General features: G+C 47.2%; 2 protein-coding genes across 10 annotated transcripts in view; both read left to right on the top strand.

Moving 5' to 3' along the window:
• Positions 1-8,959, top strand: part of Mtcl2 (microtubule crosslinking factor 2) — a 71,903-nt gene extending 62,944 nt beyond the window's left edge. For both annotated transcript variants that reach the window (XM_017592266.3, XM_039106711.2), the window contains one exon: positions 745-8,959. In XM_017592266.3, coding sequence (XP_017447755.2) covers positions 745-891 — 147 coding nt within the window. In that variant the 3' untranslated portion in view covers positions 892-8,959. The remainder of the gene's footprint in view (positions 1-744) is intronic.
• Positions 8,960-9,070: 111 nt separating this feature from the next.
• Dsn1 (DSN1 component of MIS12 kinetochore complex) lies at positions 9,071-25,325 on the top strand. 8 transcript variants are annotated; one of them, XM_039105707.2, is made up of 11 exons: positions 9,071-12,276; positions 13,396-13,421; positions 13,955-14,059; positions 16,077-16,150; positions 17,079-17,151; positions 18,233-18,323; positions 20,102-20,161; positions 20,544-20,621; positions 21,678-21,825; positions 22,606-22,693; positions 23,123-25,325. In XM_039105707.2, exons 2-11 carry the CDS (start codon positions 13,397-13,399, stop codon positions 23,206-23,208), a joined length of 828 nt encoding a protein of 275 aa, XP_038961635.1. In that variant the 5' UTR covers positions 9,071-12,276; position 13,396; the 3' UTR covers positions 23,209-25,325. The 8 variants fall into 8 exon arrangements, with proteins under 8 accessions (XP_038961635.1, XP_063140464.1, XP_006235438.1 ...); XM_063284394.1 differs by having other exon boundaries at positions 13,237-13,421; XM_006235376.5 differs by having other exon boundaries at positions 13,237-13,421; positions 13,736-14,059.
• The last annotated feature ends 182 nt before the right edge of the window (positions 25,326-25,507 follow it).

Raw genomic sequence — 25,507 nt, 5'->3', positions numbered from 1 at the left:
AAAACACAAGACAACAACAACAACAAAAAGAAAACCAACAGAGACTTAGACATTCACAGCAGCAGGAAAGTATTTGTATCTTGCAAGTGCAAAGTAAGCTTTGGGGATGATGTAGTGCTGGTCATGTGTCTTAGTCAGGGTTCCTATTCCTGCACAAACATCAGGACCAAGAAGCAAGTTGGGGAGGAAAGGGTTTATTCAGCTTACACTTCCACATTGCTGTTCATCACCAAAGGAAGTCAGGACTGGAACTCAAGCAGGTCAGGAAGCAGGAGCTGATGCAGAGGCCATGGAGAGATGTTACTGGCTTGCTTCCCCTGGCTTGCTCAGCTTGCTTTCTCATAGAACCCAAGACCACCAGCCCAGGGATGGTGCCACCCACAATGGACTGGGTCCTCCCTCCCTGATCACTAGTTGAGAAAATGCTTTACAGCTGGATCTCATGGAGGCATTTCCTCAAGGGAGGCTCCTTTCTCTGTGATAACTCCAGCTTGTGTCAAGTTGACACACAAAACCAGCCAGTACATCTTGTTTGTGTAGAATGTTGAGAATCTCGACCTTGGACAGCCCTTGCCTTCTGTGTGCCATGCAGACTTTATTAGAATGTGGATCCATTGCTGTCCTGGTATGAGAAGCATGGTCTAGAGCAGAGTTTCAGCCCCTGACGCGGAGCTGAGTCCTGGCTCCTGGGTGACTGTAGCCAAGGCCTCAGGCTGCTCCTGATCTCTCTCTTTCTCTCCCCAGGATGCTGTCTGTGACTGTAGTGCCCAGTCGCTTGCCTCCTGCTTCATCCGCCCATCCCGAAACACCATCCGTCACTCTCCTTCCAAGTGCAGGCTGCACCCTTCAGAGTCAAGCTGGGGCGGGGAGGAGAGGGCAGCTCCCCAGTGAGGCACAGAGCAGCCAAGCTCCTGCTTCAAGCAGCCCAGACCCTGGAGATGAGGCAAGGGGTCATGTCCTCAGCCTCAATCCATCCAGGAGGAACAGCAGCTGTGCCACTGCCAGGGAAGAGCTTTCACATTAAGGTAAAGCGAGGTGTCTTGCTGACTGCTGGGAAGTGACCTCTGATTTCCAGGGCAAGGCAGTGAGCAAGGAGAAAGACTAAACCTGGGTGACCAGAACTGGGCCTCAAAAGCACCCGAAGAGCTTAGCAAGTCAGCTCTGGATCCTCAAGGGGGCCTGGTACCACCCATACCACGTCTTAGAAGGATCCAGAAAAAGAGACATTTCTGGCCAGGCTCTAGGAACAGGGCTGGCAGAGATGCTCCCTACTGACCACATGTGGAGGAGAAGCCACTGTGAGGATTCCACTCTGCTTAAGGCCCAGCTCGAGGCTCTCAGAAGAGCTGGGCCTGGGTGTGACTGTCACTTCTTGCTCCCTCCTCTCATCCCTGCTGCTCTGGTTGCTAGGCCTTCTTGGAGTAGGGAAGGGGAACATGATAGAGCAGAATTCAGGGCCAAGTCCACTTGGAATCCTGGAGCCCTGGATCCCCCTGCCTGTGCCCATATGTAGCAAGAACCAGGAGGCAGGTAGGAGTACATAAGGTTCAGAGTAGCAGGCCAGAAGTGCCAACTCCTTTGTCCTAGGGACTTGAAGGTCCAACTTCCGTAGGAGACTCGATGAGAACAGAAAAGGGTAGCACCCATCTCAACAGCTGAGGTAAATGCCTACATGCCATGCCCTCCTCCCTAGGACCTTTTTCTTGGTAGCAGGGATGGGTACCACAATCTTGCAGCAGGCAGAGGGCAGAAAGGCTCCCTGGGAGAGACTGTTAGTTCAGACCAGAGAGAGCGCCAAGAGGCCAGTGTCCCGGGACACAGCCCAAGACAAGGGCCTACATTGTTTATTGACTAGATTGTTTATTTGAATTTTTCATACTATAAATATTTAAGGTGATTTACTTTATTTTAATAATTTAACTTATCCCCTCCCACCTCAGAGCCCCTAAGGTAATTTATTAGAGGTATTCTTGCCTCTGGGACAGTGTGGGGCTTGTGACACCATGGAGTCCTCCATGTGGTTGAGGCAGCTCAGCACCAGACTCAGGTCTTCTGGTTTTGTCAGAAGGGCCCTCGGCAGAGCAGGGGCTCTGCACCTTGTTCCTCCAATACCACCGGCCGTTTAGTCTCAGAGTGCTACACTTTCCTCATCGCCCGGTACTTGGCCCGGCCTCCACAGGCCAGACTGTAAATGCTTCAGACCAACGGCAGGCCAGAATGATGTCCTCACTCCCCAGACATCACCCATGATCCTTTTCATCCCGTCCTTCCCTCCAACACCTCTTCTCATGAGTCAAACAGATGACTGCAGCTCTGTTCCGAGCACAGTGACCCTCCCACGTTCCCGAAGTTAAGAACTCGCAGGAAAACAGGACGGGACTTGTAGAATGTTGTCTATTGCAGCTTTGCACATGGATCTGAGAGTGTCTACCAGCCTGCCAGCCTGTTCACCAGCCCTTCTCTTAGCCTTATAGCCACTCATGGCTCCTCAAACCCAAGCTCTACTGCCTGTCCTTCCTGCACCCCTAGGAGTCGCCTGAACCACACCAGTATAACTCAACTGCGGCATGGGGAGGGCTCATATGCCTCCCCTCGGTGCCAAGGAACCAATGTCAGTTGTACACATGCGATGTGCCGCCCTCCTGTTCCTGACCGGGGACCCGGATTCATCCAGGGATGGATTAGCTTTTGTGCAGAGGTCCCCTCGGAAAGGCAGAGAGCCAGCTGCATAGCTGGTTTGCTCCAGGACTAGGGAGCTGCCTCTACACTCCCACCTACCTGTACCCAGGCTATCTTCTTAGAAACACCTGGGCCAGTTACCCAAAGCCCCTCGACCCCATTCCCTATGGGCAGTTTATCAGGGTCAGTGCTTTCCAACAGCTGTTGACTCATGCCCAGTACCTTGCGTGGGCATAGTCAGCAGGCCAGTGGACCGTGGGCCAGGTCCCTCCAGGATGCTACTGCTCTCCTCTAAGAGGTCAGAGGCCCCTTTAACATTATTTCTAACTGAGGGGACCACACCAGGCCACAAGCCACCAGAGGCCTTCTGCCACCTCCCAGAGCTGCTGAGAGCTTGGGAGGCTTGGAGAAAAGTCCCCGTAGTCCTGAACCTCAGGGCTTAGGGGCCGTTCAGCCTTACCACCGTCTCTGTATGGGTTGCGCATTTCCACTGTCTCAGCACCTGGCTCCTGTGGCCCCCCAACAGGTGTTGCAAGCTCCAGGTCTTGTTTTTCAGTCCCCGTTTCTAATTCTTGCTTGCCACCGTGCAAGACCGCTTGTCACTGTCCCTGTGGAAGCCTCTGGACATAGGGCTCGATGGGGTTGAAAATGTTCCGTGTAAATATTGGTTTGGTTTGATCTTTAGCATTTTACTTGGTAACTGGTTCTGTTTTCTTTGGGGGTGGGGTGGAAGGGTTGGTTTGTAAATCTCTCTACTCTTTTGAAATGTAATTTCTAAGTTTGTTTCTTCAAAATGCCTTTTATGTCTTGGTAACATTCCCAAAGCAGAAAACTGCCTGGCTTCCATGGGGCATGCCCCTTGAGGCCTGGGGGGTCATGGGAAGGAGCTCTGCCCTTCTTCCTGCCTGTGTTCTCTCTATTCACCTCTTCTTTCCTCTTCTTCCTCTTTCTCTTCTTCCTCCTCTCCCTCCTCCTCTTCCACCCTCTCCCCCTCCTCCTCCTCCTCTTCCTTCTTCAGCTTCTACTCTACTTCCTGAACCAATGTCCCAAGGAGCCCTGGGGTCCCATCCTCTAAAAGATTGCCTGGCTTGTGCCCACAGGGTTGACACAGGTTGGCTGGGGGCATGAGGGTGAGTTAAGTTACATGAGTGAAACCAAACTATGTCTCACCTCTTCCCAGGGCTAAACCAAATGAGACCATCTCAGAGGCAGTGGTGACTGGTGTTGAAATGAGAGTCAGAGCTCTTTGAGGCCCCTGACTGAACAAGGCCTCAGCATCCCTTCCCCTTTGCCCCGTAGCCTTCTTCCCAGTCCTTCTCCCACCAAGGCTGGCCTCTAAAGATCTTGTTCTTTAGGAGCTCCGATTGGGCTATGTCTCTTGGCCTCTCCGGGGACATTCATTTACCAGCTGGCCTCCGGTGACAAAACCGAGTACTTGAAAGACTTGACCTTCTTGGCACCACCATGCTGCACTATGTATCTTTCATAGTCACATCTGCCTCTCAGCTTTGTCCCTTCCCCAGGCTTCTTACCACTCACCCAGAGTTCCAGCCTCAGTTGCTCACTGCCTCCCTCTCCCTCCTCACTGCAATAGCAAACATCCCTCCAACCGTCCTCCCTGGAGCACCGTATTGTTTAGAGGTCACAGCACCATCTCCTCATCCCTCCTTAGTCTCTCAAGGGCAACTCTTGAGGGGCAGTTTTGACAGGACAGGGCTTAGTGTTCTCATTCTACAAAGGGGAAAACCGTTTTTTTGCCCTGGAGCCCTGAACCAGGAAGTCATCAACTTTAATAGCTGGGTTCTTCCCTGCTTTCTGTACAAACTCACTGGGACGCTGGCTAGATTCAAAGCATCCCAAACTCGCCACTGCCAAACCCAGAGGCAGGCTTTCAATTCTGGACCTTTGTTCCGGAGGGTAGCCCAGGGACCACTGCACCCAAACCTCTGAGAGCAAGTTCTTGGTACAGATTTCCAGACCTGACCCCAGCCTCTGGACAGAGGTCCTGTGGGTTTAGCCCCCTGGAGATCCTTAAGCACCAGTGACCAGTGTTAACATTCAAAATTCCAGCCATTCATAACTCTTGCATTTTGAGTTAGTGCTCATAGTGTAGGTCCTGAACGAGAGCCCTGAGCACTGAGCTGTGATTTGGGGGGGGTGAGGGTGTCGTAGACGAACTCTGCTTTGGGTAAATTATTCCAAGGGTTTTCAAAGGGCATCAAAAACAGTCTTCCATTTTAGTCATGTTTCATTAAGCAAAGCTAGAAAGGCTGGTTAATCCTGGCCTTTAATCCTGGCTACTTGGGAGGCAGAGACAGGAGGATCACGTTCAAAGCCTGTTTGGGAAATGGAGTGAGTTCAAGGTCAGCTCTGGCATTTTTCTGAGGTCTTATCTCAAGGATTTTTGAAAGTGGTGGTAGCTCAGTGGTTGATGCTTGCTTCACATGTGTGAGCCCTGGGTTCTCTCCCTACTCTTGGAAAACAAACAAAACTGGGAAAATCAGAGGATGAGAACTAAGGACGTGTGTCACAGGAGTAGAGCACTGCCAAGGAAAAAGAAAAAGAAAAACAATTATTCCCCCAGTCTACCTGCTATAATCCCCATAATTACCAAATTTAAATTATTCTCCCTTCCTCCCCCTGTTTTTTGTTCGTCTGTTTTTGTTTTTAGACACGATCTTGCTGGGTATCCCTATCGGATCTGGAAATTGCTGTGTAGACCTTAAATTTGTGGTGATTTTTCCTGCCTCTGCCTCCCACATTCTGGAATTACAGGCATGCGCCACCATACCCAGCCTTCAATTTCATTCTCGAGTTTCCTAGAGGCCATGGTAAGAAGAGAAGTAAGTCGGGCCTTTATCTCTTTCATCAGCCAATCAGGATCGCTCCCAGAGACAAACCAATGTAGAACCTGAGGTCTCTTTAAAGACCCTGGAGCTGATTGGTGTAATACCAGGTTAGCCCAAGATGAGACGAGTTTTCCAGAAGACGATTTACAAAATAATAAACTGCCACCAGTTTGAATGACTTTGGCCAAATCACATGGCTAGTCTATGCCTCAGTTTCCCCAGCTATAAAGTGGTGGCTGTGGAGAAGACCAAATACATGATGCCTGTTCCTTTAAGAAAAGCTGATGAAAAAAAAAAAATGGGCTGGAGAGATGGCTCAGCCGTTAAAGGCTAGGCTCACAACCAAAAATATAAGAAAAGCTGATGCAAATCTGTATAAATCTGAGTGAATCTGACCATACTATAGCCATTGAGCCCCTCAGTAGCCTGTACCTCCTTCCCTCATTGGCCTTAAATGGACAGGGACCGGAGGAGAAGCTCGCCAACCTGCTCACAATTTAAAACGCTACTGTTGTCCTTTTGTGTGCGTATGTGCAGGAGTTTGCACAAGCTGGGAATGAGACTCAGAGCCTAGTGCAGGCGAGGCAAGCATCTTACCACAGAATTACGTCTCAAGCACCTAAGAGGCTTTTTAACAAGTATTTACTTTGCGACAGAGGCTCTTGTATCATTAGTTGGCCTCCAACTCACTATCCAAGGATGAGCTTGAACTCTTTCTGCCTCTGTCACCGTTGGCATTTGCTATCACCCCGGCCCTAAGTGTCCTTTACATTCTCAATACTGTGTTAGCCACCGCTGTCTCCAGAACTTCTTCTTGGCCCCAAACTGAAATACCACACCCCCATAATAATTCCTAACTAACCTACACAGTGACTCCCACTTCTGCCCCAGGCCGGGTGACCTCTGGTCTGCTTTCTCCCTTCTTCACTGGCCTGTTTTAGGTACTCAAGTAGATAGACCCCAGTATTTATCATCTGTGTCTCACCACTTTGTGTTTTACATGTGGACAAGGGCCCGTGGATTGCCCAAGGCCTCTGAGCAAGGGGCCAGCACATCCCAGAGCTCCTGACTCACCGAAGATTCTATACATAGTGATTGAGGGATGCTCCGGGGGTGTAGCTGAACCCCCATCTTTGTTGGGGTTCACTTTCCTCCTCACACACCTCCCCTCCTCCTTCATCATTATCCATAGTCTCCCTCCTGTCACTACTTCTTAGCTGGTTCCTGCCACCAGATGAAGTGGTCCTAGCCTAGGGCCAGGTTTTCTTTGGAGCCCTAGGCTCTCTATAGCACTAGCCCTCAGCCTCCTGTGTCCTCTTAAGTACTGTTCCCTCCTGTGGATTTGTGTGTGACCTCGGCTGTCTCCTCCCTGTGCCAACAAACTCACATGCTCACCTCATCGGGGAAGTGGCATGTCTGTCTTCCGATTCCAAGGTTTGCTCTCAGATCTGGAATTATCCCGTCTTGTGTTAATTTTGTGTTTTCTCTCACTAAAGCTAACTGCTTCTTCCATGGATCATACTTCTCCATCTCTTCCAGTCCTCCTCCTCAGACTCATCACTCTCTGCCTCCTGTCTTCCCTGTCCTCAGTCTCCCAATAACATCACCTTCCACTGGGAGGATGCATAGTAGACACGGACAGACTTGCTATTTGTTCATCCTTGAGTCTTCTCTTTCCACTTTTTGTGGCTTTGGTATAAAGTGGGGCAAGCTTGACCTCTCTTTCTTTTGTTTTGTGCCTCTCTGTCCATCCCATCAGCTCTCCCCTGCAAATCAGCTCATCTCGGCAGAACCAAATCCCCTGAACCAACAGCATCTGCAGTTTGCAGAATCCATAGATCCATGAGAGGGGACCGAGGACATGGTCCTGGGCCACAGTCCCTGCTCCAGGCTTTCCACCTGACCACTTTCCTTCCTCATGCCCCTGGGACCATCCTCTTCTCTCTGCCTACCCCATTGACCTGGCCTCCCCTTCCTGCCCTTCACTAGCTTCCCGGTTTTCTCTGAATATCCTGGAAGAACTGAGGCAGTTGAGTCCGGCTTCCTTGTCACACCACATGAAAAGCCACCGGTGCCACTTCTATGAAGAGAGACCTCAGCTGGCAATCTGGAAACCTATCCCAAGTTTGAGCCTCCCCTTTTATGGTCCTCATAGGAGCACTAGGATGACCCTATGGACCCCAAATATCCTTTGGGTTTTGGGGCTCTGGAGCCTCCCCTGGATCCACTGGGCCCGGACAACCCTTGTTCTTCTCTTGGCTCAACCACTGATCTCTGTGCCTTAGTTTACTTCTCCACCCAGGGGGCATCTATCCAGACCTCTTGGTGCCTCTGCAACTGGACATTGCCAACGTGGCTTCCTTGGGAGGTACCAGGTTGCCAAGGCGGCTGGGGCACCACTGACAACTCCATTCCCACAGTGGAAACATCACCAGGAACATTGACAGAAGTGAAGATTGTTGGCCCCACTGAAGCAGACCCAGCAGGCTGGGGTACGAAAGAGCCTCCAGTCGTTCTGATGTGGACAAGTTTGCCAACAGCAAGGTTGTGGCCCCAGGTGAGCTTTCAGTGCAGCTTGGGCAGGAACTGGGGCTGGCCTGAGCCAAGGACAAGGGGAAACAACCAGTCAATGGGAGTCCTAGATTCAGGGCCTCTGGCCCCAAACAAAACAACACTTTCCTCTTTCTGGAAGCTGGAGTGAGGGCAGCAGTCTTGAAGTTTTCCTATTATCTCTTTGGCTCCATTTCAGCCCAGCTCACCATCCCCACTTTCAGGATTTTCAGGAAAGCTGCATAGCTGATCACAGCAGGCAAGGGGGAGGGAGAGTCCCTGGAAGCAGGAGGCAAGAAGGACCCTTTTCATTTATCCATTTGAATCCTCACCATTGCCAGAGGGCCTCTATCCAAAGGGAAAGAAAGAAACCCAAGGCTGCAAGAAGAAAATCCTGTGTACACTCCCATGCTGCACCTCCTCATCCTCCTGATTCCAGGGACTCCATGTAGACAGTGCCAAAAATCAGTCCCAACCCCCAGTGCCTAGGGAAGAGCTAGAGCCTTTCCTCTCCATCTTGCTCCCCTCCTCAACCTGGCCAATACTGTGAAGCCCCTTCCTGCTCAGCCTGGTTTCCTGGTGAGGGTCCTGCAGTCGTGGGCCCTGCCGGACCCCTCAGGAGGGAAGGGACCAAGGGCATCCTTGGGCCAACTATCCACCTCTCCCTTCCTCTGTTCTGTCCTCCTCCTCTCCCTTCCACTGCCCCCCTCCGCCTTTCTATCTTTAAAGGCTCCTTCCCAGGACATATTGGGTGGTAGGACGGCATCTAGTCCACCAGCTGTCTTTGCCCTGTGTCTTATTTCAGATATGAGAACTGTACAGTGTAAACTTACAAAGTGTTTTTAATGGTTGTAGATTGGAAATAAAGTATGTCATATAAACAGTTGCCTGCTCTCTGCTTTTCCCTAGAGAGGTGGGGAGGGGGGTGCGGGGATGGGGGAGGTGGTGAGCCCATTTGAAAGCTGACACCATTCCACCTGGAGTTTCTTAGGAGGAGGGGAAAACTGGAGCCAGCTGGCTAGTTTGGAATCACCTAGATGGGACCACTACGGTGGGGTGTCGGGAGGGGGCTTCTGGTGGCTCATGGCTGGTAACTCAGTGTCTCTCAGGAAGTGTGTGTCACCACAACTGAGGAACAAGTGCAGAACATTCAAGAAGGAGAAAAATAGAATCAGGCTTTTCCGTAACATACTTCCAATAATTTATTATGGGGGGAAAAGATACTTTTAGGCATTACAGTGTGGAATTAATACCCCAAATGTATCCTATCCTACCACATTACGGGCTGAAGATTTGGGAGCCGGGCAGTTCTACTTCGGTGTTTCTGGAGGCATGCGATCAGAAACCAACCAGGCTGTGAGTATTTGTACTTTCGTGTGTCTGGGGATGGAACCCAGGGGCTGTTTCATGCATGTTAGGCAGGCAGTCTAGCAGAGAGCGTTAGTCCCAGGCAGCCTGCCTGAGGTACTTGTGTTTCTAACCGGAGCTTGAAAAAGTCCTTTACGAAATAGCTAATTCACAAACCTGGCAAGTCAGTGCTGGCTGTCAAGTAAGAGACTCATTTTCTCCACAGGGAGAGATCCTTGTGTGTTACAGTGTAGCCACTAGCTTTGTGTGTGTGGGACGGGGGCGGGGGAGGGTCTTTGAAAGGGCAGGGCAGAAATCACAATGTCTTTTATGGTTAAGCCTTAAAAGTTACATTTCTAAGATATTTTACTGGTTATATAAATTAGCTGTTTCCAGTGTAGGAGGAAACTACACTCCAGGAAAAGCTTTGGTCATTGGGGTCATCTTGGACACTGTTTACTGTATGTGAGGGACTCAGTAAAGAAGCTGCCAGGGGCTGGAGAGATGGCTCAGTGGTTAGGAGCACTGATTGCTCTTCCAGAGGTCCTGAGTTCAATTCCCAGCAACCACATGGTAGGTCACAACCATCTGTAATGGGATCTGGTGCCCTCTTCTGGTGTGTCTGAAGACAGTGACAGTGTACTCATATACATCAAATAAATAATATTAAAAAGAAAAAAAGAAGCTGCCAACCAGACCTCTCCATAATATGGTTAAGGTTTTTATTGTAAATATAAGACTGGACTGCCAGAGGTGTCTGGGGTAGTTCAGAGAAGAGAAAGAAGTAGACTGAACATACATAGCCAGGGCTTCAGAAGTGGGAGAGAACAGTGGAGACAGCAAAATACAAAGAGAATAGAGCAGTGAGAGGAGTCTGGGGAGGACTAGCCAGTGCAATAGATACTTTCGATGGTGAGGGAGCCTGGAGAGCAGCATAGGCTTGGCTAAATTGTTTAGTGCCACCGCAGGTTGCCATATGTCCCTTTGGCTAATGGGAACCAGTTTTACCAGTTCCGGAGGAATGCTGGTTTTTATTTAACTGCCAGAAATCCTCCTACAATCCAGTTTTAGCTCTGGATATTCGGACAGCCTGAGACCTAACAGTTTTAGAGATCTTCTCTTTTGGGAGGGAGGGGTGGCTAACAACAGCCAGACCCATGCTAGCCATGGAGGCTATAATAATGGGCTTGGGAAATAAGGTATTAAGCATCAATTACATAATTGGGGAGCCCCAGGGAGCACACCCAACACTGGGATGTCAAGCAGATGGTAATGGATTATAGGCAGGAAACAGGAGAAGTTCAGAGAGGGAAAGCATGCCTAAAGGCCTGGGAAAAAGAGGCAAAGACAGGCATGCCGGCATGCATTGGTAATCCCAATACTTGGGAGGGAAAGGCAAGAGGCTCAGAAGTTAGTGTCATCTTTGGCCAGCCTGGGGTATATGAGAAGCTGTTTTAAAGTAACCAGAAAAGGGGAGAGGTATGAGTTCAAGAAATGAAAGTCTGATAGGGAACAGGGAAAGGATTTGTATGCATCTTACGAACAGAAGGGAGCCATGGAAGCATTCTAAGCAAGGATGTTTACTGAGACTGGATTTCACAAGGCAGCCCTCCCCAACATAGCCAGCTCTGGCTGGGACTACTGAGCTGTTTTGGGGACATCAACACATGTTCCAGAAAGTGATATTCAGGGAATCAAGAACACACCTCTTTCAGACAGCTGTTGGAACTATTAGACAAGAATGGCAGGAATAGAAACTTCTGAAATACACATTTCTACCTTTTACCAGAAAACTTGCGAGGGCCCACAATTACATCAAAAGAATGGCCAAAATTACCAAAATTATGCTTCAGCCATCCATCTTCTGCTTCGTTGGGGGATTTTTTTTCTTTTGTTTGAGACAGGGTCTCATTATGTATCCTTGGCTGGCCCGGAGCTTTCTATGTAGACTAGGCTGGCCTCAACCGCACAGAGATCCCTGTGTCTGTTTTCCCAGTACTGGGATTAAAGGCATGCGCCACCACAACTGGCCCTGTGGACTCTTTCGTACTACTCTCAATTCACAAGGTTCAGATCTGAAAGGAATCACTTCATTGATGTGTGGGGGCATTCCGATGCCTCTATATCTTGTCCTGAAGAAGACCCTTCCAGGCATGAGACAATGGAGCAGGAATGGGTTGGGCTCCTGGGAGCACTGAACATCTGGGGTCAACATAGAAGGGTAGAAAGAGAAAGAAAAGGCTTTCCAGGCAAAAAGCATGCTCGAACAAAGGAGCAGGGGCAAGAATTGGCATGGGGTGGCAGCAGTAGGGTGGCCTACAGTATTAACACTGGCGAGGGGTGTACTTGAAATTTGCTGGAGGCTTAAGGGAACATGAGAGAGGCCCGTGGAGCAGGAGTAGGTAGTCAGGGGACAAACTGAGCTCGGAGCTCCAGTTTTCCCCGGAGAAAGTCACTGTTCACACTTTTGGAGAAAGAGATAGATGGAGAAGTGATGGCCCGGAACCGGAGTACAGCCCCAGATTCTGACTTTCACAGGTAGGATTACGGCAGGAAAATCACCAAACTGCTGCTTTGGAGAGGACAATCCCCCGGTCTGGATGTAGATACAAAGGTAATTAATCCGGATTTGGGTGAAAACATTAGGACTAGGTGGGCTAAAGGCGAGAACGTTGAACCACAGTACGCATGCGCTCCAGGAGGCAGGGGGTGGTGCCTGCGAGCGCGGGAGCCGTACGCCGCGCATGCGCAGTTATTCGGCGGGAGTTTCGGAAGTAGCTGCGGCAGCGCGGAACCTGGAACTAGACTAACGGGGAAGACCACCCTCTGTGGTGACGCCCAGTCTGCAGAGGTGACCTTGGATTTATTGTTTCAGGAACGGGGAAGGGGAGCTGGGCTGGACGGGCGTCACTCTGGGGTTCGGAAGTCGAAGACATTTCCCCGGATGTGGTTCGCTGTCCCAGATCCGCCTCTCTGCCCAGCCCACCCTCGGCTCCCAGCTGCCGGGCCCCGGGGCTAGGAGACATTCTCGTGACAGGACACCTGAAGAAAGGCCACTCCTCTCTGCCCGGCACTGTTGGCATCCCTGACTCCTGATAGTGGCCACGGACAGGGCAGAGGGCTGGGGTGGCAGCAAGAGTTGCATTGCTGTGCTCCGGGCTGGCTGCCTACGGAACCGGGGCCTTCTGATACAGTATCTTACTCAGAGTTGTGGAATGAGTTGAATGGCATGATGTAAGAAGGCCGTGTGCAGGCTCATAAGCTCTTAAGTGTCTGTTGTCCAAGCTTGAGTCTGTGATCAGCTGTAAGGATTGTGGTGATTTAGCTCCTTGAAGGACCCTTCTTTGTCTTTTCAGTATGGTCCCTCAGCATCCATTCATTTTTCTTTACCAAGCATCCTCCACGTTCAGAAGTCTTGGGAAGGAGACTTACATGCGAGATGGAGGGATGCCCTTCCCTGCCTCTCTCAGTCTGTTGTCTGTGACAGGTGCTGGGAATGAGAGTGTGGGGCAGTCTACAGCCGGTTCTAGAAAGAAAAGATGTATGGCCACCAAATCTGCCACGGAGAACTAAGTTCATATTTAAGCAGTGTCGAGCAGGGTGAATCTGTCTTATGGGTAAAAGGACGTGTGCAGAGATTAAAAAGTAGGATTTCCGGAATGGCAGAATCTGGAGAGAATAAGAAGCGATGATGTGGGGTTGTTTTGTTTGTTTTCTAGATCGGAAAACAAAGATCCTAACGCTGTCATCAGAACTGGGGGCTAGTGACTCACAAAGTGATCGGGAACTAAGATAGGTTCTGTGTACCTAGTTCTCGTAGACAGCAGTCAGTGACCCCTGCCAACAATCGGCTGCAAGCGAGGGCAGTTGAAGCATGAGGCCTGTTATGGGATAGTGAAACCCCGTGAGACTGGAGCCGGAATGTGCAGAACAGATCACCTCATTTTCCTGTTTTCCTCTTTTCATCCAGGATGACTTCGGTGACCAAATCAGAAGGTGAGCTAACGTTATGGTGAAATTCAGTGCCTCTTGCTTTGGGTTCAGGCTCCTGAACTATCAAAGAATCCTCCTGAGCTCCTGGTGGATTTGGAATCACAGGTGTGCAGATTTGCAAAAAGGCCTCCCTCTGTGTTTCCATCACCAGGGAAATAGGTTTCCCTCCTTCCTCCTTCTCTTCTGCCTAGGCTCCTGGGAAGCTGTCGTGTAGGCATGCACACTTTCTCTTGTCACCCTTTGCTCAGATACTTACTGAGGTGCTTATCTGATGCAGGCTCGATTTTATATTTTGACTTTTCTGTGACAAATGCTAGACCAGGGACCAACGATGTCGGAGACTCAGGATCGTCCATTGCAACCAAGTCTCGAGCCTTTGGAAGCATTGCCTCGATCCTCTGCCTACCAGGAAATGATGGCACAAGGCACTTCAGAGGAACAAAACCACCTTGGCCGGAGCCCCAGAGAGGGGGAAGGTTGTGGTGCTGACCCCCAGGAGGGACCTCAGTTGAGGTCCTTTCATTTGTCTCCTCAAGAACAGTCTGCCCGTCACAGAGACAGAAGGCAGTCCTGGAGGCGAGCAAGCATGAAAGAGATAAACCGGCGGAAGTCGTTGGCTCCTTTTCACCCGGGCATCACAGGTGGGGTGCTGTGTACATAAAACCGTGGATTTCCAGCCCCTCTAAGAGGCATGGAAATGAGTGACGGAAAGTGTAGCAGGTAGACAGGACTTGGCGACATTTAGCTATGCAGCTCTGAACACATCACCTTCTTGAGCCTCAGTTTCCTCACCTGTACAATGGAGATAATTCTGTAGGCACATTCTTGTGTTATGTACCCCAGTGCCACACACCCAGTGGGCGTTTAGCATTAATCAATGTTTACGTGTTAGCTGCCATGAACAGAGATTCTGGTTGTGAATCGTTTAACACGTCATCCTGTCTGGGGTGCTGGGGATTTGAGTTTCCTCTGCGTCTCATACCCTACAGTTGGACAGAAGGCCAACGGCTGATGACCTGCTTGATTCTAGCCTTTTTAACCCAGAATGACCCAGAAGGAAAATACACGTAAAGGACATTAGGTGGGGATGGGTATATAGTTCAATGGTGAGGTACATAGCTATCATGCCTGAGGCCCCACATTTAGTCCCCCGTTTGAGCCTGAGCTTCAGTTCCGCTGTGTTCAAAGTCCTCAGTATGCTGGGCGGAAAAAGCCTCAGAACACTCGCACTTGGCGGATAGCGGTCCCTCAGTGTTAAAGCCACGGGGGTTTCCTTTAATGTATCACTGTCCTTTCAGGTGGCCACATGTGTGGAAGGGACCTGAGTAAAACAGCTAAGTCCAAACACGGCTGTCGTAGTGCCTTGGGCTCTACTGCCTAGACGTGCCAGGAGAGTACTCGTCCGTGACTAGCCCTGCCTTCCCATTCCAGAGCATCAGTTCATATAACGAGGACTCACCCATGTAATAAGACGAGTAATATTCCTGGTATCCCTGGCTGCCTGCCAGGCTTACAGCCAGAAAGACCTTCAGCTGAAGGGCAAGACTCCTTAAAGCCAACTTCCTCCTATATGATAATTGGTTTTAAGTGGATGTCATTGAGAATAGAGCATGTACATCTTACAGCTGTTTGGGTTGGTAGCATGATTACGTAAGGCACCACCAAGTCCATTCCTGGGACTTGTACAACCTCGAGCAAAGAGTCTTAACCAGATGCCAGGCATGGCCATTCTTGCCTGTGAACCCAACACTTTGGAGTCCGATACAGGAGGATTGCCAGGAGTTTAAGACCAGACTGGGCTATATTTCAAGATCATGTTTCAAAAAAAAGCCCAAATACATAAGAGATGTTTGCCTTCAAGTTTTAGTGAGACATGCATAGCAGGTGTTCAGCTGGTGCTGGCTGTTAACATTAGCTCACCACAGGCAGCATGCTACAGACCCTGCTGGTATACGTGGGTTTGAAGAATGGCTTCTTCAGTCTGTCTTCAGACAGTCCACTTTCCTTATCTGATTGAGTTCCTTCATTCATAAAGCAGAGCTTATATTGTTTAGAAGAAATGATTTTTACTTTTCAGTGCTGAGGGTAAGATTCAATCCAGGCACAGTCAAGGCAAGGGTTCAACCACCGAGCAGCAGCCCAGCCCCAGAAGACAGCTCTTTGGATTATGTACTGAAGCACATTGCAGTGCCTATTGTACAAATGCCTTCGAAGAAAAGGTTTCTTTTGTAGCCCTGTCCTAGAACTCGCTCTGTAGACCGGGCTGGCCTTAAGTTCACAGAGATCCACCTGCCTCTGCCTCCCAAGTGCTGGGATCAAAGGTGTGCGCCACCACCATTTGCCTAAATTATTTTCATCACCCTTGTTTGCTTTTTGATTGACGTTCAGAGCAATAGGTTTCATTATGATATAATCAAATGCACTGTTAAATGAGATTTTAATGTAATGCATGAAAAGATTCCATTAACACTTACAAATTTGGATGCATGAGAGAATGCCAACTTCATTCCTCAGTGAGCTTGGAAAAATTAGACTTCTGTTCTTGCTCAGAAGGCAGCTTGCCTTAAGCTGGGTTCCATGGAGAGGGAGGAGATTTTTCAGTTCTGCTGTCGTTTTGCTGACTAAGTTTGATGTTCATTGAATGCTGTTTTACGTCAGAGCTCAGCAGGTCAATCAGTATGAAGTTAGCACAGAGCCAACGGCTTGGCGCCCTCCTGCTCTCCAGCTTCCAGGTAAGATTTCCAGGGAACAGATGTTTTTTTCATTTGTGTTCTCTATGATTGTCACAACTTCAGGGAGACATCAGTATCAGCGATGAACCCGGGAAAAGATGCTTTGCCATGCTGTGATTTATTTAAAAGCCAGTTTTCACCTGGGCAGCTGACTGGTCTTTGCACTGAGCCTTACTGCGGCTCTGGGAGCGGCTGAGAGGTTTCCCAGTCTCTTCTGCTCCGTGGCAGCAGTGGTGGGAGTTGGGAATGGAGAGAGGTCAGACCTTTACTGTAGACGTTTCAAGGCTAACGACAGGGTAGATCAGTGTAAGAAGCACTTGGGTTTCTTTTAAGTTGTGTTTCATGGCCTTGGTGCTTCTGACTGTTTAGAGGAGCAAGTTATTTGTGTGAATTAAATGACCGTTGTTTTTCCTGAGTTAAAAATCAAAGCATAAGCCAGGTGTGGCAGTACATGCCTTATTAGATAGATCTCTGAGTTCAAGGATAGCCTGGACTACACAGAGAAATCTAGTCTTCAAGAAACAGACAAAAAAAAAGTATGTCTTTGTGTGTATGTATAAATATATAAAATATGTAATATATAAATATATACATTTGTATATAAATATATTTTTAAAATATGTAGAGAGAGTGAGCAACAGAAGTTTTCCTTATATACTTATCTATATAAAAAGTGTTGGATGAGGGGCTGGGGATTTAGCTCAGTGGTAGAGCGCTTACCTAGGAAGCGCAAGGCCCTGGGTTCGGTCCCCAGCTCCGAAAAAAAAAAAAAGAAAAAAGAAAAAAGAAAAAAAAAAGTGTTGGATGAAAAAATTAGGGTCTATAGTTTTGTCATGAAATTCATAGTAACAAGAAGCCACAGACAGCTTACTTGGGAGACTTTGGTTGTTCTAAAGGTGCCTTTTTTTTTTTTTTTAAATTTATTTAGTTCTCTGTTGAAAAACTTGAACCTTTCTTAAAGAACACTAAGGACTTCAGCCTTGAATGTTTTAGAGCCAAAGGTGAGTTGTTAAGCTGGACAGGTCTCTGGCCTTTCTCATCCCTTCCTTTGGAGCCAGCCAGGACGTTTTCAGTCCTCTCTAAAACCAGGTTCCCACCTCATTACAAATTGCTCCTTATCACTGCATTTCTCACTGTTGCCTGACTTCTCTGATGCTTTCTCTTCAATGATAGCATTGACATTTTTGGGAAAAAGTGAAATTATATAGCTATCTAACTGCTTTTTCATGAGAAGAGTATAAGAACACTTATCCAGTTGCCTCCCATTTAGCTATCCACCCAAAGAAAAGGATAAAGTTTTCTTTGGTATTTTTGTTGCCCTCCCCCCATACACATATAGTTACTTTTCTATTACTGTGATAAAACACAACCACTGCAACTTTTTTTAACTTATAAATGAGTACACTATAGCTGTCTTCAGACCCACCAGAAGAGGGCATCAGATCTCATTACAGATGGTTGTGAGTCACTGTGTAGCTGCTGGGATTTGAACTCAGGACCTCTGGAAGAGCAGTCAGTGCTCTTAACCACTGAGCCATCTCTCCAGCCCCCACTGCAACTTATAAAAGAAAATATTTAATTGGGCTTACAGTGTCAGGGAACTATAGTACATGATGCCAGTGCAAAGGCATGGTGGCAGAAATATCTGAGAGCTCACATCTTGATCTACAGCAGGGGGCAGAGAGTAATAGAACAAGTCTTTTGAAACCTCAAAACCCACACCTACAGACACACCTCCTTAGCAAGACGATAGCCCCCCAGTCTTTCCCCCCAAATTTCCACCAACTGGGACCAAGTATTCAAACATAGGAGCCCATGGAGGCTATTACTGTTTAATCCATCCTAACCATGCCTAGGTGCTGGGCACAAACCCAGGACCTTGAACTTGCTAGGAAAGTTCTCTGCCGGGGAGCTAACCTTCAACCCCAGAAGTCTTCGCATATTACATGACTGTTCTGTGTGAATGAGGGCCGGGAGGGGATAGGAGACCCTAGACCTGGAAACGCCTTAATATCTTCGTCATCTGCTTATTGTGACCATTTGTGGTCTTCCTATCTTATGACATAAATTTATCTTCTCTAGCATCTTCTCTCTCTGAAGAATTGAAACATTTTACAGACAGGCTGGGAAATGATGGAACTCTACAAAAATGTTTTGTTGAAGATTCAAAAGAGTAAGCGCTATTGCCCTTCTGTCCTTAATTGAAAACCTGATTATAATTAAACCGTGGCTCACATAAGTCTATCCAGCACCTATGTTCCACCACACTCTGTAATTATTTATTTTTGCTTTCTTGAGAGAGGGTCTCTGTAGTTTAGACTGGCTTCAACCTTTTGGTGACCCTTGTACACCCACTGCCCACGTGTTGAGATTACAGGCGTGAACTGCCATGCTTGTCTTGTACCAGGCTCTTCTAGACAAGGAAGGGGATATAGTGATAAATTAGTCAAGTCCCCTTTGTCATATTTGTTTTAGAGGAGGTAACACAGAAAATTCGGTCTCAGTCTGTGGTAATCCAGGAAGTCAGCGGTAGAATAGTCTCGGAGGGAATGTTGAGAGAGGACCTTAATGGTTTCACTTTAGGACTGAAACAAAAAAGCTGGGTAGTGGAAAGTGACAGCTGTGGAAAGAAAGATTGAGGGGACCATTCCTCGGGTCTCTGATTGCCATGCAGAGGGCCACATTCAAATGATCTTTGCAAGCAAGAACATTAACAGAATGGACTGGCAAGATGGCTCATTGGGGAAAGGTAAGCACTCTCACTGAACAAGCTGACTCATGGACTTATTTTTATCTATGCCTCCCTTGGTTTAAGGAAGCGAATTCATTGTTAAATTCACTTCTTACTTCCACATACACTGTATGATGTGCACACATACACATAAGTAAAATTTATGTTAATAGGTTATCATCCCTTTGGTAGCCCTTCAAGGGTGGTGGGGCTTTCATCACAACTCTAACTCCACCCTGGAACAAATCATGCACTATATCTGAATTTGGAATTCATGCAAGGTCTTCCCTTCCACAAGTTCTCAAGAGTGACATTTCTAATCAGACATGAAATATTTTAGCCCAACAAAACCTCTTTATGTAGGTGTTGGGGATTTAGCTCAGTGGTAGAGCACTTGCCTAGCAAGCGCAAGGCCCTGGGTTCGGTCCCCAGCTCCGGGAAAAAAAAAAAACAAAAAAAACCTCTTTATGTATTTAAGCACAGACTGCTGCATCTCTTCTAGAGATACAGTTCACATGCCTTGGTAGACAATAATTTCGTCACTGCTAATCTGTCTTTAGTAGTGGAAAGCCACGGATCTTTCGTAGTTCAGCAGTTTCAGTGCCTGCTTTTTTCCTATCAGAGCTAATCATCTAACCGAGCTGAGCCATGAGAGATTGCTGCGTTGTGAGGAGCCAGGACATAGGCAGTCTTAAAAACCAAGTTTCTGGGCTGGAGAGATGACTCAGTGGTTAAAGCACTCACTGCTCTTCCAGAGGTCCTGAGTTCAAATCCCATCAACCACATGGTGGCTCACAACCATCTGTAATGGGATCTGATGTCCTCTTCTGGTGTGTCTAAAGACAGTGACAGTGTACTCACATACATAAATATAATAAATCCTAAAAAAAAAAAAAGCCCAAGTTTCTTTTAAAACCAAGGTTTGCCTTTAATTTTGTTTGCAGTAGTCAATGGACTTTTAAAGCTATGGAAAGTAAACAACTGTCTTTAGGAAGGTTAATTTCCATGGTATATTAATGGGAATTGATGAGAAAAACAGATTTTAAAAAACACTTAGCTTCGACAAGTGCAGAGTAGATACTGTGTTGCCCCCCCACCAAGAACATTTTCTGAGCAATAAAAAACAATATATTTTAGAGCTATTAAAATTATGTAACTCATGAAAAGCAAGTGTTTGACAGAGGATTCATATTGATCCTATAATATCATCTTCATTCTAGAAAAGCACCAGATTTCTCACTGGAAGCATCAGTAGCTGAGGTGAAAGAATATATAACAAAGTAAGTGAAAGGACCAACCTAGCCTTCCTGGGAAAACTGAACTTTGTTCTGTTTCCATTAAATTACCAAACCTGGAGAGCCTGCCTGGAGCACCTGGTGGGCGCACTTGTGTGTCTGCTTTAGACGTTGCAAGGCTTATGAACAGCCCTGGTGGACAGTTTGATAGGGTGGAGTCTAGAAATAATGGTGTTAATTTGATCTTAGCAGTTTGTGTAGTATTTGACTAAATTAATATCCTCTGAATCGGTTGAGCTTTCTAATCCTTTAACGACGTTTTAATGCATTTTATAACCAGATTATCTGCCTAAAGTACTTACTGTTGCCCTGAGTGATTACAAATGTTGGCGAAAGTTAATTGAATTTCCCTTCTCAAATTCCACAGGTTTTCTTTAGAGCGTCAGGCCTGGGATCGGCTCTTACTGCAGTACCAGAACGAGGTTCCACCTGAAGAGATGCCCAGGTTAGACCTGGGAACTGGAAAGGAGCCACTGTCTTTTTACCTCGTGGAATTTGATTTAAGTTTCTTTCAAATCCATTTGTACAAATTGAGTGTGGAATCTGTTCTCATACTCCAGTCGATTTAAAGTGTCTGTTCTTGGTGGGAAGGAAAGGACAGAACAGAACTGCTTCCAGGTTGTGCTTTTGGCCACCATTCACAATGCTCAGGGAGACGGGCACATAGCCATCTTGCACCTGTTCACCTGGTACTGTGCCAACAATGGTCTTCAAGAAACGTTAGTGAGCACATGGATTTGAGCTGTAGATAGGAGAGTCCCTTGGTTAAGGCCTTAATGAAAACAGCCATGAAGGAAGTGGCCTGGGAGGTATAAGGTGTGAGCGGCCATCTTTGGTAGTTAAATCGGAGGCGGGAAAGCAGTAGATTTTGGTTCATTTAGCTTCTGAACTAGTTATGTTCATTTAAAATATGGTCTCACAAGGCAGCCATGGGTAGTTTCAGCTTCCCGATTGCTAGGATTTTAAATGTAGCATCATAAACCTTTCGGCTGGCATTTGAAAGCTTCTCCTCAACTAAATCTCAAGTGCAAAGCAACTGTAAAATAGTAGGTGAGGGGCTGGAGAGATGGCTCAGTGGTTAAGAGCACCGACTGCTCTTCCAGAGGTCCTGAGTTCAAATCCCAGCAACCACATGGTGGGTCACAACCATCTGTAATGGGATCTGGTGCCCTCTTCTGGTGTGTCTGAAGACAGCTTCAGTGTACTCATATCCATTAAATAAATAAATTAAAAAAAAGAAAGTTAGGGGCTGGGGATTTAGCTCAGCGGTAGAGCACTTGCCTAGCAAGCGCAAGGCCCTGGGTTCGGTCCCCAGCTCCAAAAAGAAAAAAAAAAAAAAAAAGAAAAAGAAAAGAAAGTTAGGTGATATATTACAGAAGTGATATAAAGAGACTAAGAAACATGACTTTTGAGGGGGACAGTGTTTCTCTCTCAAAGGCTCTATTATATTGTTTCCAGGAAATGATTCAGGAAAAGTCTTTTATTTTTGTTTTGTTTTTAGAGGATCAACTGAAACCAAAATCAATGAAGTGAATGTGGACCCGGCAGCCTACCTCAGGTCTTCCCAGAAGGAAGTTCTGAACACGAAACCCGACTATCAGAGAATAGTGCAGAGTCAGAATGAAGTCTTTGCCTATATGGAATTAGTGGTAAGTTGCTTTGGGCTTCTTAGGTTGATTACCTTGCTTTCCAGACTCGTCATCTTTTTTAGCATTATGACATTGTGACAAGACCGGACATGGCATAAAAGAAGGATTGGATTACTTTGGTTGCTGACTTTAGTTCATGGTTGCTTAAACCCAGTTGACTTAGACCTGTGGCCATGCAGTAGACTATGATGGGAACATGTGACAAAGGACATCCCTCCCCTCATGATAAGGGGTCAGAAAAAGAGGGAAGGAGTAAGGGTCAGGTCCTAACAGCCACTTCAAGGTCAGACTCTGAAGAACCTAAACTCCTTCTAAAGGTCCCATCACCTCATGGGGGAAACACTTGAGTAGCAGCAACCAAGCCTTTTAAAGTGTAGCCCTCGGGGATACTCCAAATGCAAGTTAAATCCCAAGCTTTGGAGCTTAAAAGAGGGCATCAATCTCTCTACCTTGGGAAAACCGGGAGAATTTAAAGTAGATATATGATGTTAGATACCAACAAAACAATAAAAGGAGTAGACAGTGCAGGAGAGGCAGGGCTGCCGTTTTACATACAGTGACTAGTAGAGGACCTGGCATCTTACGGGTAGAGTTTTGGGGGTCAGTCTCCTGGGGCATAGAGCAGGGCGTGGGGTGCGTTTCAGTGGTGCCAAGAGAGAATGTCTGCCATAAACGGTTCAGGCTGAAAGACCAGGGCATAATGCCCAAAGCAGGAGGGAGCTGGTCTGGCAGTGCAGGGAGTCCGAATCCCTGCAGCTCACGCTGACCTTTCCCCTGCAGATGGATGAGCTACAAGGAGCAGTGAAGCAGCTGCAAGCCTTCATGGATGAAAGTACTCAGTACCTCCAGAAGGTGTCAGTACAGCTCAGTAAGTGCATCCCTTGAGGGGACCAAGCTTAGGGTCGGCTCTATGTGATTCTCCTTGGGATGCAAACTGCTTTTCCAGGCATAAGGTCCCTAGACTTGTTGTACTTCCCATAGGAAGTTGAATGTTGATAGGAAATGCCTCGATGTAAATTCCATAGATGCACTCCATTGAAGATACCTGGTGTTTTCACAGCTTTAGTTTCAAGGATGCATGAAGTAAAACTGCAGATGCTCTCCCATAGTTTTTCCTCGGGCTTCCTCCAGCCATTGTCTTATTTGTCACACCATGCTGGCTTTCCTACCAGACTGCCATCTCCTTGAGGACAAGGACTTCATGTGTCATTTGCTACCCTTCACTGTCTGGCACTCTGTCTGATACATTTTGTGTGAATGTAATTGAAATGTATTTTTTGGCTCCTTTCCTCTGCAGAGAAGAGAAGTATGGAGCAGTTAGATTCTTCACCTGCTCGAAAACTGCTCAAGCTCCATCTACAGAGCTCATCTACCACCCAGTGATCAGGATCCTGTCAGGGATCTTACCTCACAGCACTCAGCTGGGAAGTCCTGGCCCTGCAGCACTTTCACTGTTCCTGAGTGACTGCATATCTGTATCCAGAAGAGAGTGTTAAGGACACTTTTGTAATAGTGTGCAAGATGCTTAAAATGACCTTCAGAACCATTGCTCTAAATATCTTCATGGTCAGCGCTTTTCATCCCATAAAACGATCCAAAGACATCTAGAACTAACCTTAAGGCAATGTTTTAGGGGCCACGGTAGATTGTCGGCATAAAAGACTGATGCTAAAGTTTGAGTGTGGGACTAAAGGCAGATTATAGGAGGTTGTCACATAACGGGTGTGCGTGGACACTTTTAAAATGTCCATTTTCTGAAGTGTCCTAATGTCTGTAGAGTGCTTTAGTTTTTAATATTGAATTGAATTCCTTTGGGAATTCCCCTGCCTCCCTAAGAATTGAGCCCAGGGCTTTGTGAGTACTAGGGAAACACTCTCATGAAGCTGCATCTTCAGTCCCCATGGTTTTTGTCTTTTTAAGTTCTAGTTCCTGAGTGGCACCTGGACCATAATAGCCCTGTGAGCTGTATTTTAAAAACCATGTGTTGTCATTTCCTGTGACTGAGATATAGTCACTTGACCTCTTATCTAGAACATTAGAAGGGTGTTAGAAGCTATGCTGTAAGGACACTGTAAGGATTCGTTTAAAGAGTAAAAGCCTAGAACAATGTTGTTGAAGATTTAAAAATGAGTAGACAGTAGTTAATGAGGTGAAAAAGCTAATATCTAATTTGGAATACCACATGGAGAGCTCAAGCAGATACATATAAAGTCTGGATTAGAAATAAATTTAAGTTATGTCTAGCTGTTGGAGTGATGTTTTTGTACATTATGTGACAGTGTGTCTCTGCCTTTCCCTGCCTTCCTAAAGCACCTTCTGATTGGTTAAAATAAAAAGCCTCTGGCCTACAGCAAAAGGCAGGATAGTAAAGTAGAACATCCAGAAAGAGGAACTGGGAAGAAGTCAGGCGCATGAGATTTGCCACCCAAAGTGGGATGTATGAAACTGAGGCAAGGTAACCAGCCGTTCAGCAGACATGGAATAGTATAAGTGGGCTAATATAAGTTAAGAGCCAGTTGGTGAACTAGAGCCAGTTGGGGAACTAGCCTAAGCCAAGGCCAAAAGCATTATAAGTATAGCTTCTTTGGGAAAGCATCAAATGCTAGATGTCGCCAGTGCAGATGGAGGACCAAGGGCTCAGGATTAGGAATCTGCAGCAGCTTCTGTGGAGGATACAGCAGTGGTTGTGGTCGAGGCCTTGAGGACCATGGAGGTAAAGTTGAAGACAAGGAGTAGATCCCCATCACCAAGCTGGGCCGCCTTGAAGATCAAGTCCTTGAAAGAGATCTACCTGTTCTCCCTGCCCATTAAGGAATCTGATTATTGACTTTCCTGGGCACATCCCTAAAGGATGAGGTCTGAAGATCCTGCCGGGACAGAAGCAGCATCCACTGGTCAGCAGACCGACTTAAGGCTTTTGTGGCTACTGGGGACTACAGTGGTCACATTGGTTTTGGTGTTAAGTGCTCTCCAAGGAGGTACCCACTGCCATCTGAGGGGCCATCATTTTGTCCAAGATCCCATCATCATCCCTGTGCAGAGAGGGTACGGGGGAACAAGATTGACAAGCCCCACACTGTTCCATGCAAGGTGACAGGCTGCTGTGACTCTGTACATCTCATCCCTGCCCCCAGAGGCACTGGCATTGCCTGTTCAGTGCTGAAAAGGCTACTGATGATGGCCGGTATAGATGACTGCTACACATCAGCCAGGGGCTGCACTGCCACCCTGGACAACTTTGCCAAGGCCACCTTTGATGCCACCTCCAAGACCTACAGCTACCTGACCCCCAACCTCTGGAAAGAGACTGATCCTTATCTGGAAAGAACAAGTTTCCTTATCAGGGATTTCACTGATCATCTTGTGAAAACTCACACCAGAGTCTTTGTTCAGAGAACCCAGGCTCCAGTTGTGGCTACAACCTAAGGCTTTTTATACAAGAAAAATAAAGTGAATTAAGTCTGATAATAAATAAATAAATAAATAAATAAATAAATAAATGCCTCCATGTCATTATTTGGAATTTGGGGTGGGCATAAAAAAGCCTGGACAGTTAACACCTAGTTATTAAACAGCATGATACTGTCCAAAGTAGAACAAAGAAGACCATACAGCCTCCAAGAAGGCCAGTATTTACGAATCAAAGGTGGTTTTACTGACTGTTGTTTCAAGAGCAAAGAAG

Source organism: Rattus norvegicus, chromosome 3 (genome assembly GCF_036323735.1).
Source record: "Rattus norvegicus strain BN/NHsdMcwi chromosome 3, GRCr8, whole genome shotgun sequence".
In the NCBI taxonomy this organism is placed as follows: domain Eukaryota; kingdom Metazoa; phylum Chordata; class Mammalia; order Rodentia; family Muridae; genus Rattus; species Rattus norvegicus.
Note: the sequence above shows the minus strand (reverse complement) of the source record. Positions and strands in the feature narration are given on the sequence as shown.

Bases quoted from the DNA above. Each gene is read 5' to 3' on its own strand.
- Dsn1 (XM_006235375.4), top strand. The intron at 14,060-16,076 runs GTGGGGTGCTGT...GTTTTACGTCAG, and splicing joins TTTTCACCCGGGCATCACAG to AGCTCAGCAGGTCAATCAGT. The intron at 20,622-21,677 runs GTTAGACCTGGG...TTTTGTTTTTAG, and splicing joins CCACCTGAAGAGATGCCCAG to AGGATCAACTGAAACCAAAA.